The following is a 17,319-nucleotide window of genomic DNA, read 5'->3' as shown; positions in this document are numbered from 1 at the left end:
CCACAGCTTTTTAGCACCGTCATCGATGCGTTGGTGAACCAGCTCACTGCTTAAACCATAAGCCATAAACACGCTTCGTTTTTATGTGCGATGCAGCGGTGCCTTTCCACAAAGCTTACCTCATCTTATGTGCTTTGAATCATCAAGTGTGGCATTTCAAACTGCAGCCTGGACCCTTCATTCATGACCATCATTATCGCACTCCCAAATTGATATGTGTAGCCATCACTAGATCGTAACTGCAATTTGCCTTGCCATATTTTATTTAAGCAAGAATTATTATTATCATGTCTGCAATTAAGCATATGTTAGATCTTCATCCCTCTTTGCTGCTGTGTCCAATTACCAAAATTACCACCTGGATGAGTATAATGAATATTCTATGTCTTGGGGTGTACGTTTTTATTAACCTTCTCTTTGCTTTGAACTTTTCAGCATTAACTATTATGTCTCCATGTCTAGATTTAGCCTGTAATAGTCTTAGATTCACTGACCTTAAACATCTAGTCTGAACACAGCTGAAATTCTTTTAAATGACCTCATTTCTTCTTGTGTCTGAAACCTAATGTTTTACAAGCCGTTTTGAGGCTCAGTTAAACGTATTTATAGCCCATTCATATTCCGCTTATGATTATCCAAAGAGAAGGTTAAGCTCTTAAAAGACACTCAATAACAGAAAAACAAACTCTGACACTTTGACACGTTAAAGGTAAGGCTGTGTTCACACCAGCTTTGGTAATCAATCTAAAAGATTGCAGCCTTTCATGCGTACTCATACACAATAATCAAGACAAGTTTCATAGCAATAAAAGCCAATGTGCAGTTGGGATGCATCAATATATTGGCTTCATGTAGGTATCACCCAGTATCGGTCCTGTTGGCTGTCAAATCAGTTTTATTAAAGCTGTGGTAGACAAATTGTGTGCTGTAGAGCTTGAAGACTTTTAAACAGGTCAGTAAATTATTTTAAGATTAATTTATTACCGTAAAACAAAAAGGTGAATAAATAAGAACAAAAACAAAATTAAAAGACTGTAAAAATATTGTTATCTATATCGGCCAAATTGGTATTTTAGTATCTTGCAGCCTTGAACTTCACAGTCCAAGGATCCTCACTGCACAGTATTATGAGTGTCTGATGTGGTGTCTTGAGACCCCATTACTCAAACTGGTCTTCATGGATCCCATTTCACATTAGCAACCGGGATTTATTAAGTAAACTTTGACTTCTATCAAAGGTAGCTAACTGCCTAGGGGCCTTAGTCCCCAACACACCCTTACCTTACACACTTATGCCGAAACATGTTTTAACATCTGCTAACCTTTGAGTTTTTAACTACTTCAGTCCCACGGATCTACATAAGTTGTATGACTTTTGTGTCACTATAAACTTTTAATGTCTTTTGAGATTTGACACGGTAACTAACAACAAAAAGAAGAAAAAAAGGTCTGATATGCATAAACTGCAACTCTGGGTCCAGAAAAATATCTGCAGATTAGTTTGTGATATTTTCCTGCGAATATCAGGATAATTTGTTTTAAAAACTGTGGCACCAAATGTCTTTTATCAATTATTTTTGGTAATAATTCCAAAAATGAATAGATCCAGATCTGGATCAATTATACAAGGTGCTTTTAAGATCTCCACCGCTGATAAAAACAAATATCATGCAGATCTGTCAATAAATCTTTGAGTAATCCTGCTAACAAATAAAAATTTCTTGCTGGGGAAATTACTGAACATTGATTATTCTGCTTTAAACACCACTGTAAATATAGGCGGAGATCGATATAGCTTACGTACACGAACTATATCCCGCAATCTCCTGCAAATAAGGGATGTTTATATAATAAATTCGAGCACTGAATCCTTTCACTGTGTTTAATAGTACTGGGTCTTCTATTGCCATGGCAGCCCTGAAACTACTTATTTTTATTGCTTCTTCTTCCACCTACAGACTAGATGAAAACTGGGATAAATGAAAACAAATTTATGCAAAGACCAAGCACAATGCTGTGAAAGATCGTGAATAGATCAGTAAGAAAATGCTCTTAAATAAAGTTTGACGAGATAAAAGGAGAAAGTTCTACAATTCCAAGGTGTCACGGTCCTGGGTCGGGTCGACCCAGTATTTTGAGTTTCTTATGTTTTGGTTTATTTTGCATTATGGATTAGTTATTCTCTGGTGATACTGTTTTGATTACAATTATATTCTGATTCTTTAGTTATCTGATGATGATGTTGATGATGATTATTTCTGGTTTAGGTTTTGTTATCTTGCCCTTATGTTTGGTTTAGGTTGCCTGTGCTTAGTCTTCTCTGCCCGTATGTCCCTCTGTTTGTCCATGACGTCATTATGCCTGTTTACGAGTCTGTCTCTGTCTGGCGTGTGCTTCCTGTTTTATTTTGTAGGTCTGTGCCCTTTGTCAGTGCGTTCAGCTTTGTGCTCTCCCTGTCTCGTCAGTGTAATCAACGTCAGCCGTGTCTCCCAGCTGTTTCCTCTTTGCTCCGTTCACCTCTTGTATTTAGTGTCTGTGTCTTCCCCTACTCGGTGTCGCATCGTTAACGTCTGTTTACCCTCGCTTCCTCCGTGTGCTCCGTTTGCCAGCCAGCCTTCCTGCCTACTCATTCCGTTCTTCCAGTTTAGTTAGTGTTTTTCTGTTCTGCTTCTTACCAGCAATAAAGCTGTGTGTTTTGAATTACTTCCGCCTCAGTGAGTCCTGCATTTTGGGTCCTCTCTTCCTGCCTGCCCACACTCAGACATGACACAAGGCCTGCATTTAGTAAGAATCACAAAACAAGGAGCTTCGCCACCATTTACCTCATCGCTTTAAGTGAAGACTAATGACGAGCATTTGCAGAAAGCATATGTCATTCACTGGCTGTAGATGAACCGAATATGGAGCAGAAAGTGAGGTAATGGCTCCAGAGTGCAGTCTGGAGTGAACTGAGCAACATAGTGTGCGGTGAGGGTCTGTGGTGTGTGTGTTTTTTTGCGTGTCTCTTTATTTGTGTCCGTCTGTGTCTGTGATCTCTGCGGGGCGCGATATTGATGCTGCGCTTCCCCGCAGACTCGGTTTGGGATGCTGTCCAGAGCTCAGCTTCAGCACCAGCTCCCTTTCTCACACACACAGAGTTATACCCGCCCACACATTTTCTCCTGCACGCACAGACACACACATGCACAGTTACACCTGCCTACGCATCCTCTCTTGTGGACACAGAGACACAAAACACACATAGAGCACCGACACACACCTTTTGTCACTTTTGACTGTGGTGGCGGTGCATAAGGCTTCAATTAGTTTGGACACCTCTGAGGTTTTTGGTCCAGCACTAACATTATTCCTCTGATCTGGACAGGCCTGAATGGAGCTGAGTACAACAGTGTGTATATCCATTAGCCTGCATCCCTAAGCCGGTGTGTGTATGTGTGTGTGTGGGTGATGCTTGTTGCGATTGAGAGATTTAGTATGCGTATGTGTGGGCAGGTGTGATTTTGTGCGTGTGAGCCATGAAGGAGGAGGGAGGTAGTGGCTGCAGTGAGCCAGCTCTGACACCAGAGCCGGCTCACTGCAGCTCTGACACCAGGTTTTAGAGGTCAGTCTCTTTTGACTCATAGTTCTGCACCCAGGTCTCTGAAAGTCTTGAACCTGGGATCAACTTTGTTTGTATGTATCTTATTACTCATGTGAAAAAGTGATTGCAAAGGAGCCTATAGTGTTTACAGACTTCATATCCTTTGTGGCTTTGCTCTCTTGCGCTTCCAATCAGTTGTAATTGGAACAACACTAACAGTGTGTTTGGGAGTGCCTTTTAATATCTGCCACGAAGAACAGAATAGCAGGATAGTTATATTGGTTTTTGCTTTGATGAGACTTGAAGAGACTATTTATTTAGCAGCTTTGCATGAATCATAGTTAATAATCATTCATGTATATTTTGCCATGCATATAGGATTTTTAAAACCGATACAGATACATTTGGTGATTTAAACCTCAGATATTCCAACACAAAAAACAGGTCTGAAACAAAGTATTTTAGCTCCTTTCCCCCTCACTTTTCTTCTGACTGGCATCCTCCTTGTAAAATTTGAAGCAGCAGGTGGGTGAACCCCTTCGATGCTCACAGTTATAGTCTCCCTGAGATGACCATTATAAAGGTTCTCCACTCAGTTTGATATCAAACAGATCCAAGAGTAGAAAAACTTTATTAAACTTAAGTCTGAAACTGAGTTACTACTTTATATCAATTGCTTGTACATACACAGACATCAACTCTACTACTGTAACAGTATACATAAGACAGATAATAGGCCTCCTAAGTTGCTTAGCAGCGACAATTTGCACATGGGTTTCAGTCACGCATATATAATATATATAGATCATGTACTAATAATCACAACTATCATTAGAATGATAATAATATCAGGAGACTGATATAATATTTATACATTCCCCACTCAACTTGAAGCTGGCTGTTTCCTTTTTTTGTCTGTCATTGGCATTTTCACAATTCACTGCACTACTCAGCTGGAGTCCCCCTACCCTGTCAAATATAATACACATCATTGCACACGCCAGACCGCCACAGTACATGAGACACATCCTGTGTGTAGCTTTGCCTGGTGGTTTGTTGTCATTTTGTCTGTCTGGGTATGGATGTAGTGTTTGAGAGCAGCGCTTGTGTAATTAAACTCAGTCATAACCGATCATTGCGTGGAAGCTAGGCAGACCTGTCATACTTTCATATAGAGGAGTGATGAGTATGATAATGCTAATCAGGCCACTGTGGTGACGCTCATCTGTGTCATGGAGTTAAAGGGGCATTCGGACAAAGCAGCAGAGCCGTTTGTGCGAGACTGCGCTAAGCTTAGCTCAGTTAACTCTTCTCTCGATCACATTCACCAAGACTTGCCGTGTCATGCCAGATGTGTCATCTCTCCTGTTTTCTCCTTGACCTTTGTCCTCTCTGCTAATTCCGAACAGTCTGTTCTGCCCACATCTTTTCTTCTTCTCTCCTCGCCTTTATGTACCATCTTCCACATAGCTCCAGAGTCCTTTTTCATGCTACCATTCACTTTGTCGCTCCCCCCTGACCTCTCCTCTCCCCTCTCTCTTCCACCCACTCTCGTTGCAGTAAGCACAGCAGCCTGGATCCATATTGGATTAATGTGTTTGCTGTTAGCCTCTGGGTTGACAGTGTAATTGCCTTTATCCACCATGGCCTCTGCAAGCCTACCCCCCCCCCCCCCCCCCCAATCTGCAACAAATACTAGGTAGACAGTGTGTCCATGTTGCAAGCATGACCTTTTAACCTTCCAGTTAAAAACCTAGTAGATCAAATGGTAATCATCTTCCATAGCGTTGTTTCTGCTCAAAAGCACAAACCATCCCCATGAATTTCTGTTTCACACTCTGTATGAATATGTATGCTGCCTTCAAGCACCTGATGTTTTGGAGTCAGTGCCCACGTATCTGCCACATCCTCAGGCAGGCCCACAGCCTAGTCACACTCAGCTTTATCAACAAAAAACTGGCTGCTTTTCTGTTCATGCTGTTGATGAGAGAGTTGAAGTTTTCGGACCATTAACGACTTGTTTTGTCTCCCTCGCCCTCTCGCCTTCCTCTCCCCCATCACATTTGTTTACTTGTGCTCAGGGTCGCTGCACACGAGAGAACTGCAAATACCTCCACCCACCTGCTCACCTGAAGACCCAGCTGGAGATCAACGGGCGAAATAACCTGATCCAGCAGAAGACAGCTGCCGCCATGTTGGCTCAACAAATGCAGTTTATGATCCCCGGCACCACCATGCAACCTGTGGTTAGTGTGAACTCGCTACTGTGGGAATTGATTGTCTCTCTGAGAAAATAGCAGTGAATTCCATTGTCGTGATTAGCATTAAAAAGTTTGGCGTCAAGCAATGCGATTCACTGACTTTATCCAGTCTTTGGTAAGGTACTTTATTGTTATCTAAACTCTCAGATTTGACTGTTTTTAGATTACGTCTCAGGCTTGGAAGATCAGAAATGTTTTCTTCGCTTTTGTAATGCCCTTGTGCAACGTACAAAAAGTCCCCAGCTGTCCTCAGGGAGTTGCTCAGCAGCCAGCCCTATACTGTGGTTGCACTGGGTAGCTGCCAGGTGTGACTTTGTTTAACTGCATCAGTTTAGTGCTAGGTGTAACAAAAAAAGAACGTGCATGCTCAGCAAAATCTTCCTGGGATACATAACGGTTAAAAAAAAACAAAAAAAAACTGAACCTCCTCTTGTTTCTACTCTCACACTCCTCTCTCTCTTTTTTTTTCTCAAGCCGATCCCTTTCCCACTCTCTCTCTCTCTACCTGCCACATTCTCTCCCCAGCTGCACCCTCTGTTCATTTGCCTTTGGTGTCTCTTTCCCCCTTACTTCTCTCTTTCTTTCTCATCTCCATACCCTCTTACTGCCTTTCACCCTCCACTTCCCACTGTCCCTGCCTACATCCATCATCTTTCAGTTCAGCATTTTTTTTATCTATCCTTACCATTTTAATTAAGGATGTGAAAAATAGCTACTGAAAGAGCAGTCATAAACATGTCGTTTCTCTCCATCTGCAGCAGACGTTTCCAGTCAGCCAGGGGCTGGGGTCCAGCGCAGGTTTAAGCTACACACCCTACCTGACTCCCATGTCCCACAGCATGGGTCTGGTGCCAACAGACATCCTGCCCAGCACTCCGGTTATCGTCCCCGGCAGCCCGCCCGTCTCCGTGACCGCTGGCTCTTCCTCCAACCAGAAACTTCTGCGTACTGACAAGCTGGAGGTGACCCACCCAATCAGAATTCTCCTGCATGGCACTTAATCATAGTGAATGTACTCTTTGAGGCTGTGAAGTGTAATTAGTGTAGCATCTTACTGTGATTATAAATGAGTATCCTTTATAGTTCAGGAGCTTTTACAGGACCCTCTGTGATGCAGTACTTCCAAAAACATGTCTGCTCTCTCCAAAGATTTTCTTTATACTGGTAAAAAATGCAAACTACTTCCTTTAATTTCCACAAGAGTTTGCAGCGATGAAAATACAGCCATATACAAACTCTCCACTTTGAATTAGCTTTTTTAAATGCGCTACTTGTAGTATAATTTACCTTAGATAATGACCTGAAAGGGTAAGCAAGTTTTTAGCATTCTGTTTTATAAGCAAGTTATAAATGACGTGAATAAATACACTTTGAAGTTGCCTTGGAATGAGTCCAAATAAACAATTCAGGCTCTGAAAAGGTTAAGTGGGAGCAAAACAATTAAATCTCAAATCATGTTTCTTTTATAAAAAATAAAAAAAAAGAGGCTGTGAGATTTGTAACTGCGGTAGCTGTTTTATAACCAGCACGTATCCAGGCTTTGTCTTTCAGGGGGGGATCATTTTTCATGGAAACATCAGTATTAGGCTCCTCTCCTCATAGATCTTTATATCAGCTGTGTCCTTGAACACAACTTAAGGGGTATGATTTTGTTATGCCTTGTAGAAGTAATAAATAAGATGGTGTTATTGAAGATTTTGTAATTGGAATTTTTTCAAGATAAACTGCTACTTGCTAGACAGACGCAGTTCGGCTGGGACGCTTTCAGCAACTTCAGCCATCTCCATCTGCCCCCCTGGCAAACGACGCTGAATGAGAATAGCTCTGTGATTGTGAGGCAGTGGAGTTTTTTTTGTTTTTTTGTTTTTTTACCCCGCTATATTTATAAAGATAAACAATAATCTCCCTAAGACCTAGAGGTGATGTGTAGGTGTGTGCCTGTATGTGTTTTTCTGCAGAGTGCTATCACTTAGCAACTGAATGAAGCAGCCTCTAATGAAACAGTATCCCTCTGAGACACTTACATACTCCCCCACAAAGCCATCGTGCACACGTGTGTGTGTATATGTGTGTGTGTGCCTGTATATGTGTGTGTGTCTCAGTCCTAGAGTGGAAGTCAAAAGCAGATCCCTCCTGTGATTACGCCCAAGCCTCTGAACAGTTGAACACACACACTTAGGTTTTGTTACGTTTTGTTGAGCCCTTTTCACACTGTGTCCAAAACTAATTAATAGCCTTATTTAAAAAAAACAACAACAAATAACACAAAATTCTGTTTTTTCATTTTTCCCTTTTTTAATATTATGTGTATCACATATACGTTTTATTTTGGGGGACGCTGAGAGAAGATTGTTATTGCAGTTATCTTCTTTTTGGAGAGAAGCGCATCACTATGAATAAATCTATATGGCAAATGTTTATACAGTATCTCACAGTGTGCTTTTAATATTCTCCCATATATGTAATATATTATTTATTAACCCGCTGTGCTGCTTCTCACACTCCTTACACTCACATGAATCACTGCAGCCATAATTCATTATGTGTTGGTAATTGTTATTGTTGTTATCATATAGGCGTTGTGTGAAAAAAAGTCTTTTTGCTCTATTATGCAGTATTAAACTTGGAGGATGATTATGCTTGTAAGCATTATCAGTGAGAGCAATGTAAAAAGAGCAAAAGAGCAATCTCTTATTGAACAGAAATGCATGCATTCTGTTGTTTTTGATCATCTGATCAACAGAAATGTAGGTAATATTTGAGTAAATGATGCCCAGCATTAATGGCTTTGACATCTTTTGGGTGTGTCAGAAGCTTTTCTCGACTGGAAAATCCCTGATGTTTCAGGCTTGTCATAGTTAAAACAGTCAGATGACAAAATTTCAAATCCTTAAAGATAAATCTAATAATCTTATCAAGATTTTGATGTCTGCTTGAGTCATCTTGCTTTAAGATGACAAGAAATATAAGGAGCCGCTGCTAGCTAAAGCAATGAGAGCAGCCTTGTTTTGTTTCCTGACATGTACCGAAAGCTAAAGCATTCACTGTTTTGTCTTCTACGTGTGTTTGTTTCCTCTGTGTGCACGTGTCCATGCGTGTCTGTCTGTGTGCGTGTGTGTCCTTGTGTGCGTGTGACTGTCCCGCTTCCAGGTTTGCCGCGAGTTCCAGCGGGGCAACTGCGCTCGCGGCGAGACAGACTGCCGTTTCGCCCACCCGAGCGACAGCCCCATGATCGACACCAGCGACAACACGGTCACCGTGTGCATGGACTACATCAAGAGTCGCTGCTCTCGCGAGAAGTGCAAGTACTTCCACCCCCCCGCCCACCTGCAGGCCAAGATTAAGGCCGCCCAACACCAGGCCAACCAGACAGCTGTGGCTGCGCAAGCTGCTGCCACAGCTGCAGCCATGGTGAGAGTACAGCCCACCTTCTGTGTCTCGTGGCTTCACAGCAGTAGAGCAGGAAAGACACAAACATACTAGTTTCACAAGGTTTCTGCTTGTTTAGTGTTTATAGTGGAAGAGCTTGTAACATTTAGATGGGCTGTTTTATAGCTCTTATATACAGCATACCTGGAACTTTCTAAGAGTTGAGGCTGTGGAAAACTTTTATACTTTTTTCTATTATTTGTGCATCAAATAAATGATGATTGGAAGTTTTATGGATAGACATAAGAAGCACAACATAATATATACAGTATATCGCAGTGAAATCAAATTTATTATAGCAGAGGGGAGGTGGTAATAAAACTGCTGTGCCTGGTGCTACCTGTCTTTATACAAATCACATAATGTTTCAGATCAAGAGACCCTTCTGAGTAAAGTTTGTACTAGTTAGACTACATAACACATAGGCCCTCTGAAGGCAAAACATTAATCCAAATCATCTTGACGTACACGAAACCTAAGCACATGTTGCTGACCGTGTCACCTACAGTAACATAAAATGTGGAGCACTGCTTTATTACTGCACAAAACCTACCCACCTCTGCCGGGTTTTTTCTAGTGGACTCCAGTGCACAATTCACCAACAATAGTCATCCCAAAGAGTGGCCTTTGTATAGAATAAAAAGGCTTTAGCGAGACCTAAACAAATCAGTGTAACTCCGCAAGAACAATCTGTTATTATCTCTCTGCAGTCCTCTTTTATTTTCCAATGCCCTTGTTTCGTACAAAGACAATATCCTGGCTCACCCCCTCATCCAACCCCACTGCTCTCAATGATAAGTGCGGTTCTCTGCAGATCAATACAAATTGAATTTGGGACGGATGAGGATGCAGCATCCTACCTCTGCCTTTATTTTGACCAAATATAAATAAATAAATAAATAAAACTTCCCCAACAATGTGAGGAGCAGACAGAATTCAAGTCAGCCAGAGAGACAGTGAGAAGAGTTTGGCATTATGTCTTGGCTGTGCCCCGCCTTTCCCCGGCCTCTGAGCGGCTTCTTTTGAATGATCCTGTGGCTAACTGCACTCGCACACCTTGCACTGCGCCAGTGTGCTCACTGACTTTTTTTCCTCCATGGCATGGGCATGCTTTGTGCGTCGCACACACCTCTCATTGGCTGGCTCCATTGCTGCTTGCTCTCCTTCTTCTTCCTTCATGACTGATCCACAGCGTGGATGATAAGGCAGGCTAGCGTGTGCACATATTAGCAGCTGCATTCAAGCAACAGCAAATTGAAGCATCCATAAATAAGAAAAAAGGCCTTGAGACCCGAAGGCGCTGTAACCTGATGTTGACCTGACTGCGCTGTTTTCTTAAAGGTACCACGAGTTTATATTGCCGGTGCATCCTCTTCACAATCCTTTGCTCATACTCCTCCCGTCTTCCTCCCCAGTTTATCAACTTTATGACCCAATTCCCAAATTGTGCAGTCAGATTCTGCACTAGAGGTGAGGAGGGCTAACCTTAGGACAACGAGTTGTTTAGTCAGCACCTTTAATCCAATTTTCTTTTAGTCCTTTTATTGAAGCAGAGACCCATAAAACCTGTTTTGCTGCACTGCTGTGAATAGGTAATACCATTATCCATAATTCACTTTTTAAAATCTAAAGCAAATAGGATAAAGCGCACAGTAGATAAGGTTACACATTAACTGATGCAGTTACAGTAAAAAGGTCCTCTCACTGAGATTATGTTGTTTTACTGTGCCACATTACGTGTTGCTTGCCATGCTGTGATCTTCTTCCTCATTACAAAGGCGAATGCAGTCATCTTTGCTTTTCATGTCACTTTAATAGAGCATCTTTCATTTTAACTAACCGCAATGTTTAACTCTGTGGTGCATCAGCAATGCATTGTTGCTGTTTAATTGGACATACATACATACTATTAAAAAACCCACATACATGAAGCATAGGCTTGTGCATGGACCCTTAAGTGCTGTGTTCATCACACCCGTGTCATCTTTTTTCTTTTTTTCCCCCTCTCAGCAGTGACATCAAATATCAGGATGTTTTTTAAGAAGTTAGCACAAAAACAATTGATATAAAATGACTTATTTTTACTTTGTTAGATTAGAGGAATTTTAATAAACAGAGCTCCACATTATGTTATTAAACTGTAACGTTGCCTCACCTTCCCGAGTTCATTGATCACACCTAACAACGCCACACACCCTCACAACGCAGATTTAGTTTGAGGATGTGTCTGTAGTTGAATTGACGCTACAGAGAAGGATGTGGTTGTTAAACTATTTTTGTTAGCCTTTGCTAGTAACTGTACTAATTTGTAGTTTTTTGTTTTGTTTTGTTTTTTTAAATTTGCCTTCACAAAGGTATCCAGTTCTTGCTGCTGGTTGTGAGGGCTGTGTCTTTTTTTACCTCACTCACATCCGAGTCTGTTGTGTACATTTTAACGTTTGTCAGCCTCGAACCACCTCACGTCATCAAATAGGTTAGCTTTCTCCAGGAGCGCCTTAATGGTTGTGTGCGTAGGTCTGTAGTGTCTTACTTTGAACACTGCTGAGAACTTCAGCGCAGATCTCACATCAAGTGTCAGATCAATATTCCTAGTCTGAGCCAGTCGTGTTTAGCGTACTACTTTTCTGTTCTTGCTGTTCAGAAGTAGTTAGTTACTAAATGCTTTCCCGGTAGCTTTGGAGTACATTGTAGAATCTTGCTTATTTTTTTAACCAAAGTTTAATTGTAGATGCTTTTTTTTGGCTTTTGTACTAATTCAAAAAGTAGCAATGTTTCTTTAAAGTAAACGAAACAAAACAAATTTTTGTTTATGTGCATGCCTATTGTTTTGTATGTGGTATACTTGCATTCAGATTATTTTTGTTTTTGTTTTTTTCCTTCTCACCTATCCACAATGCAATGCTGTCCCCCATGACGCACCTCTGCTTGCTGTTACCTGTATGTTAATACGCTTGAATCCCATTGGCCCACTGCCATCATGTGCTCGCTGCCTGCTAATTAAAGACTCAGTCGACTGCCAAAGCAATGAAGCGACCCCTCGAGGCAACTGTAGACCTGGTACTTTGACCTTTCACCTTTTGCTTTGCATGTAGCTTCTTTAATTGTACTGTAGCCACTCACAAAATTTAATTTGGCTCTTTTGTTTTTTGTGAAACCCTGTAAAAGACTTTAATGATATAAATACGTATCATTTATGATCACCAGTGGCAAGTCTAGATTGTACTGTACATTTGTTAACTGAACAACTACAATGTAATGTTAAAATAACTCCAGCTATCGCACTTTCTTTAATGTGTTGTTGACGATTGCCCTGCTACGGTGTAGTTTCTCATTGTCCTTGTGATAGTTACAGCAAGTTTCCATTTTTGCCTTCTTGTGCTGTGCATAGACAAATACCAGATTTAGGAAATGTTAGTGTCGACTTGTGTGAGTATACAGTTCAAATCTGCTGTGCTCCTGTTGTGTGTGTGTGTGTGTTGTCGGTGGCTAGGCGTTCCCCCACGGCGTCCTCCAGCCCCTACCAAAGAGACCAGCACTTGAGAAGAGCAACGGAGCGAGCTCCCTGTTCAACCCCAGTGTTTTGCACTACCAGCAGGCGCTGGCCAACGCACAGCTCCAGCAGCCCGCTTTCTTTCCCACAGGTAAGACACACACGCAGCACGCAGATGCAGATAGAAGCAAAGCACTCATAGGTATGCGGAGCACGCACGCACACACAGACGCACAGCTATCCTCCAAACGTGTTGTTGTTTTGGAGCTTCACACGCATAAAAGAGGGGATTCTCAAATGACCGTTTACATCTGTTTAGCCTAATTTTCATCTTTTGGCATGGATTTATTTGAGTGATGCTAATAAAGGCCTTCGCTGTGAGGGTGTGTTTTCAATATTCACTGCGCCATCCCTAAAACTTTGATCTAGTGCCTGCAAATATAAATACATAATTGCTGCCAGGTGGAAGGGCAGTGCGCGCTTTGATCAGAGCAATGAAAGCTATCATATATTACCACCTCAATATGATACACCTGCCAGTCTAATCCCCAAGCATACAAAGGAGCAAAACAAGCCCAACTGTTTCAGCACAAGTGCAATACTAAAATATACAAAATATGGTGATTATTGTTATTTTGGCGATAATTTTATTCCAGTTTTACCAAATTTATTCAGTGATTTTTACCCGCAAATGAACACTCTGTCTGCTTTTCGCACAGAAAATAGCAGTACCTGAAGGGCCCTTGAGTCACTTGCTAAATGAGTTAACTGCAGCTAATATGGTAGCCTGTAGCCACACTCGTGACTCATGAGGATAAAACTCCTATCCCTCGCTCTTCTCACTACCTGCCTGCTCTTTTTGTTTCCCTTGGTACGGGATTCCTAATGGTGCTTCATCATCCCTTCCTCTGTGTGTATCTGTGTGTGGGGCGTAGCCTGGCTCACAGTTGCATTTTTTTAATAACCTTTTACATTTCAGATAGGTGGGGTTTCTTCAAAGTTAAGATAAAAAGAAAAGTCTCAGGAGTTGTTTGCCTGTAATATGTATGTGATGGAGGCTTACCTGAGTACAGTAAAAACCCCACGTATCTCCATCTGATCTGGATAGAAGCCTGTGCACATCATTGTACTGATACTGCATGATGCTGCTGTCTGGCACACCTCTTCAGTTTTATTCTTGCCTCTTTTTTTTTTGACCAAAAAGTGCGATTTCTTTGTCTGTTTATTTTTTTGATATGATCATTTAATCATGTGCAGCTATTCAGAAATTCCAAAACAAGAAACATGCAGAACAGCATGTTGTTGTAAGAAGCCTAACATACAATACGAGCAGGCTCAAGTCTTTTTTAAATATTGTGCAGCCTGAAATGACGCATTAATACAATATGTCACCAAAAATGAATATCCTCTGACCTCGGGAAAAACTCCCTGAAAAATGGAAAACTGGACAGACAGACTTACATTAGCGCTGCATTGCACTTTGCTAAACTTGTCCAGATTTTTCCGTACCTAAGTTTGCTTTATGTTAAACTTTGCTGCAGCTGCATATAAACAGTATTCTAACTAATAAATAACTCAACAACTTAATACATCTCTGCTTGCTTTCATAATCAGCCGACATTGCTCCAGTAACAATAGCAACTGAGCTGAGTGAAGTCCTCAAGCCTTTTGGGTTTTTTTTTTCTGTGTGTCTTGTCTAACCTTGTTGTTCTCCTTCCTCTCGATTAACCCATTTATTTCCTCCTCTCTCTCTCCCTCTCTCTCTCTCTCTCCCTCTCTGTTTCCCCCCTTTCTCTCTTTATCTTTCTCTGCATGAACACAACAGGGTCAGTCTTGTGCATGACTCCCGCTAGCAGTCTTGGTAGGTTCTGACCTTCTATTTGCTCTCTCACACACACACTGTCTGACTTAGGTGGGAGTTTTGGGGGATGGAGGGGTGGGGGTGGGGGTATGAGTGGGCACTATCTGCAGCCCCCCTTGCAGGTGAGACAAAAGGACATGATTCGAACACTTGTGAGTTATTATCAAGCTGCCCGTTTTGTTTCACCTGGAAGAGATGTGACTTTTCAGCGCTCGTCTCGCCGCTGACTCACTCTCTTGCTAATGTTTAAAGTGTTAGCGTGGACGCCGCAGACTGATCTGTTCTTAAGCTGTAGGATAGTTTTGTCTGTTTGCTGTGCTGTGTTGATCAGGAAATTTAAATCAGTTTCCCAGAGAAATTACACACAAACCGGAGCATTTGTCGCCGCACAACAGGGGATGGGAATTACCAGAAATTCAGCTGATAACATCAGCAGGTCCAACATTAGCAACAAGGTAAACTAATGACTAGAAATAAGCCCTAACAGCCACATCTCTGCTGTTTGACTCGTCAGCCCACACGAATTGAAAAGTTCCCATCCCCATGCCATCGATTCATCCTAATTGGTGTCTTGTGCCCTTTAATTTCTCTGGGAAAAACAGCAAACTGATTTTCCACATAAATTTCCTTACTTGTGATTGTAATCAGCTTCTCTCCTCTTGTTTTTTTTTCTCCCATGCTCTCTTTTCCTTTCTTTCTTTCTTCCTGACCTCCTTTGCTTTGCATTGTGAATGGTTGCATGCCATCTGCCGGTGTAACCCTAACGATGGCTTGCTGGCTCTCTGTAACATCCGCCACCATCAACACCAACAACAAAAAATAAACAACAACCCCGTCAACATGCACGCACGCACCCATGCACGCACGCACGCACCACAACTGTTACCACAACTACCATAATGCTCCACCTACCTGTCCATTGCTACCACCTCCTTCCCTCTTACCCCCATTCCTCCTCTTCCTCCCCTCTTCCCTTTCCCACCCTCAAAACAAAGTCCCAATGATGTACAGTGCTACGCCTGCTACTGTCTCTGCAGCAACAACTCCTGCCACAAGTGTCCCCTACGCAGCAACAGCACCAGCCAATCAGGTTTGCTCCTTTTAAAGCTTTCTTTCATCAGTCCCCGGAGCTCTGAATAAGTACTGGGCTGCGATAACCTTAACCCACACCTAGCCCATCCCCATCTGTCCATCGGTGCACCTGCACAGAGCACGCTCACACTGGCATGAAAGCCTGTGAGTGGGTGTTTTCTAGACAATTTAAAGCAAAAAGCAGTGTACCTCTTATAAATCACAGCCCGCATTAGGCAAACCCGATAAGCACTTCTTCAGAGCTCCCACATTTGCAAGTAGTAGTTGTGTTGTGTTGCACTACTTCCTGATTTTTGTTTTTTTTTTGCATGTTCTGTTTGTTTTTTGTTTTTTGTTTGTTTTTTTAAATTAGTTTTATTTTCCACTTTTCTTGTTGTTGTCGTCAAATAAGCCTCTCCATCTGCAGTAGGGGCCTCATCTGTACTGCTTGTGTTCTCTGCAAACACACACGTTCAAGCAAATACACACAGACGATTTCCGCAGCACCTAACAGCCGGTTCGTAACAGCAGCTATGTTGGATCTATTCCTGTTTTCCACTCCTCTCGGCTTCACCTTTTTACCTTTTCCTGGTTGCAGGATAAAAGGGAGAATAAATCATGTGAGGCAACAGTTCTAGGCTACACTTGTCAGGGTGAGAGACGCAGGAAAAAAAAAAAGAAGATCACAGAAGCTGTCTAAAAATGGCCCCTGATCGGCGGCTCTCCTGTTGCCACGTGTCAAGCAAGAGCCAGGGAAGCAAGGCCAGTTTTTTGAATGCCAGAGTGACGCATGTGTGCCCCATTTTAAACCTGGAAATTTCAGCACAATGCCTCATGCAGCTGGCAATCATTTACTGGTAGTTCTGTATAGAGGTACGCTGAGGACACACGGGCGAGCACATGAAAAATATTTCCACCACACGGCATGTGTGTCTTAATTGAATTTAGGAAAACATTCAACATGACAACACGACGAAAGACGCAAATAAATGCGTAAAATTATCTCACTTATTATAATAGCAGTGCCTACTACTATACCAAGGACCAATATAATCCTTCCCCACCTCTTTTTCAGACTCTGCTCCTCCATATTTTTCTTTTTTTGTACTTTTGCTTACTATCTCAATGTGAAAAAAAACCCTTACATTTCCTTGAAATTAAACATTTTCATGATGCCTATAAAAGTGATATCTAACATCAAGATTAGAGCTCTCACCGTAAGAAATGACTGCTCACATTTCAAATTAAAAAAAGGAACATAAATGCTTTCTCCAAGATCCCCTTTCCATCATTAACCACGGGTCTGGTCCCACCACTTGTGCGCTTTATTGCCCCTCATAGGCCAGCAGCGTGTGCACTTCCTGTGAGTCACCGACTCTTCCTGTAATTGGCATGCAGCAGCAGTAGCAGCAGGAAGCAGAGCTGCTCTTTAAAGATGCATGTGGGACAAGGAGCCGGAGAAACACTGACGTCAGCCTTTGCTCTCTGTCTCCGTCTGTCCCCCCCCCCCACTTACACTCCACCCCCTACCCGACTCTTTCTCTCACCTCCTCTCCAGCCCATATAAAGATCCCTCCAGCTAATGCCAGGTATGAGCAGGGCCTCGGACACAGTTAGCCCTTGTAAT

General features: G+C 42.1%; 1 protein-coding gene across 15 annotated transcripts in view; it reads left to right on the top strand.

Annotated features, from left to right (window-relative positions):
- The window catches only part of mbnl2 (muscleblind-like splicing regulator 2), a 51,194-nt gene that overhangs the window by 30,335 nt on the left and 3,540 nt on the right, over positions 1-17,319 (top strand). For 5 of the 15 annotated variants that reach the window (XM_085449984.1, XM_085449981.1, XM_085449983.1 and 2 more), the window contains 6 exons: positions 5,662-5,826; positions 6,600-6,803; positions 8,992-9,252; positions 12,274-12,327; positions 12,761-12,911; positions 14,586-14,621. In XM_085449984.1, coding sequence (XP_085306110.1) covers positions 5,662-5,826; positions 6,600-6,803; positions 8,992-9,252; positions 12,274-12,327; positions 12,761-12,911; positions 14,586-14,621 — 871 coding nt within the window. Of the gene's footprint in view, positions 1-5,661; positions 5,827-6,599; positions 6,804-8,991; positions 9,253-12,273; positions 12,328-12,760; positions 12,912-14,585; positions 14,622-15,616; positions 15,712-17,319 lie in introns of all 15 variants that reach the window. The other 10 variants (XM_085449990.1, XM_085449986.1, XM_085449985.1 and 7 more) reach the window with 10 other exon arrangements.

Source organism: Copadichromis virginalis, linkage group LG23, assembly GCF_057382275.1.
Source record: "Copadichromis virginalis isolate Kocher_CV1m ecotype Utaka linkage group LG23, C_Virginalis_male_GT1.1, whole genome shotgun sequence".
Classification (NCBI taxonomy): Eukaryota; Metazoa; Chordata; class Actinopteri; order Cichliformes; family Cichlidae; genus Copadichromis; species Copadichromis virginalis.
This window is presented reverse-complemented; position numbering and strand designations above follow the sequence as displayed.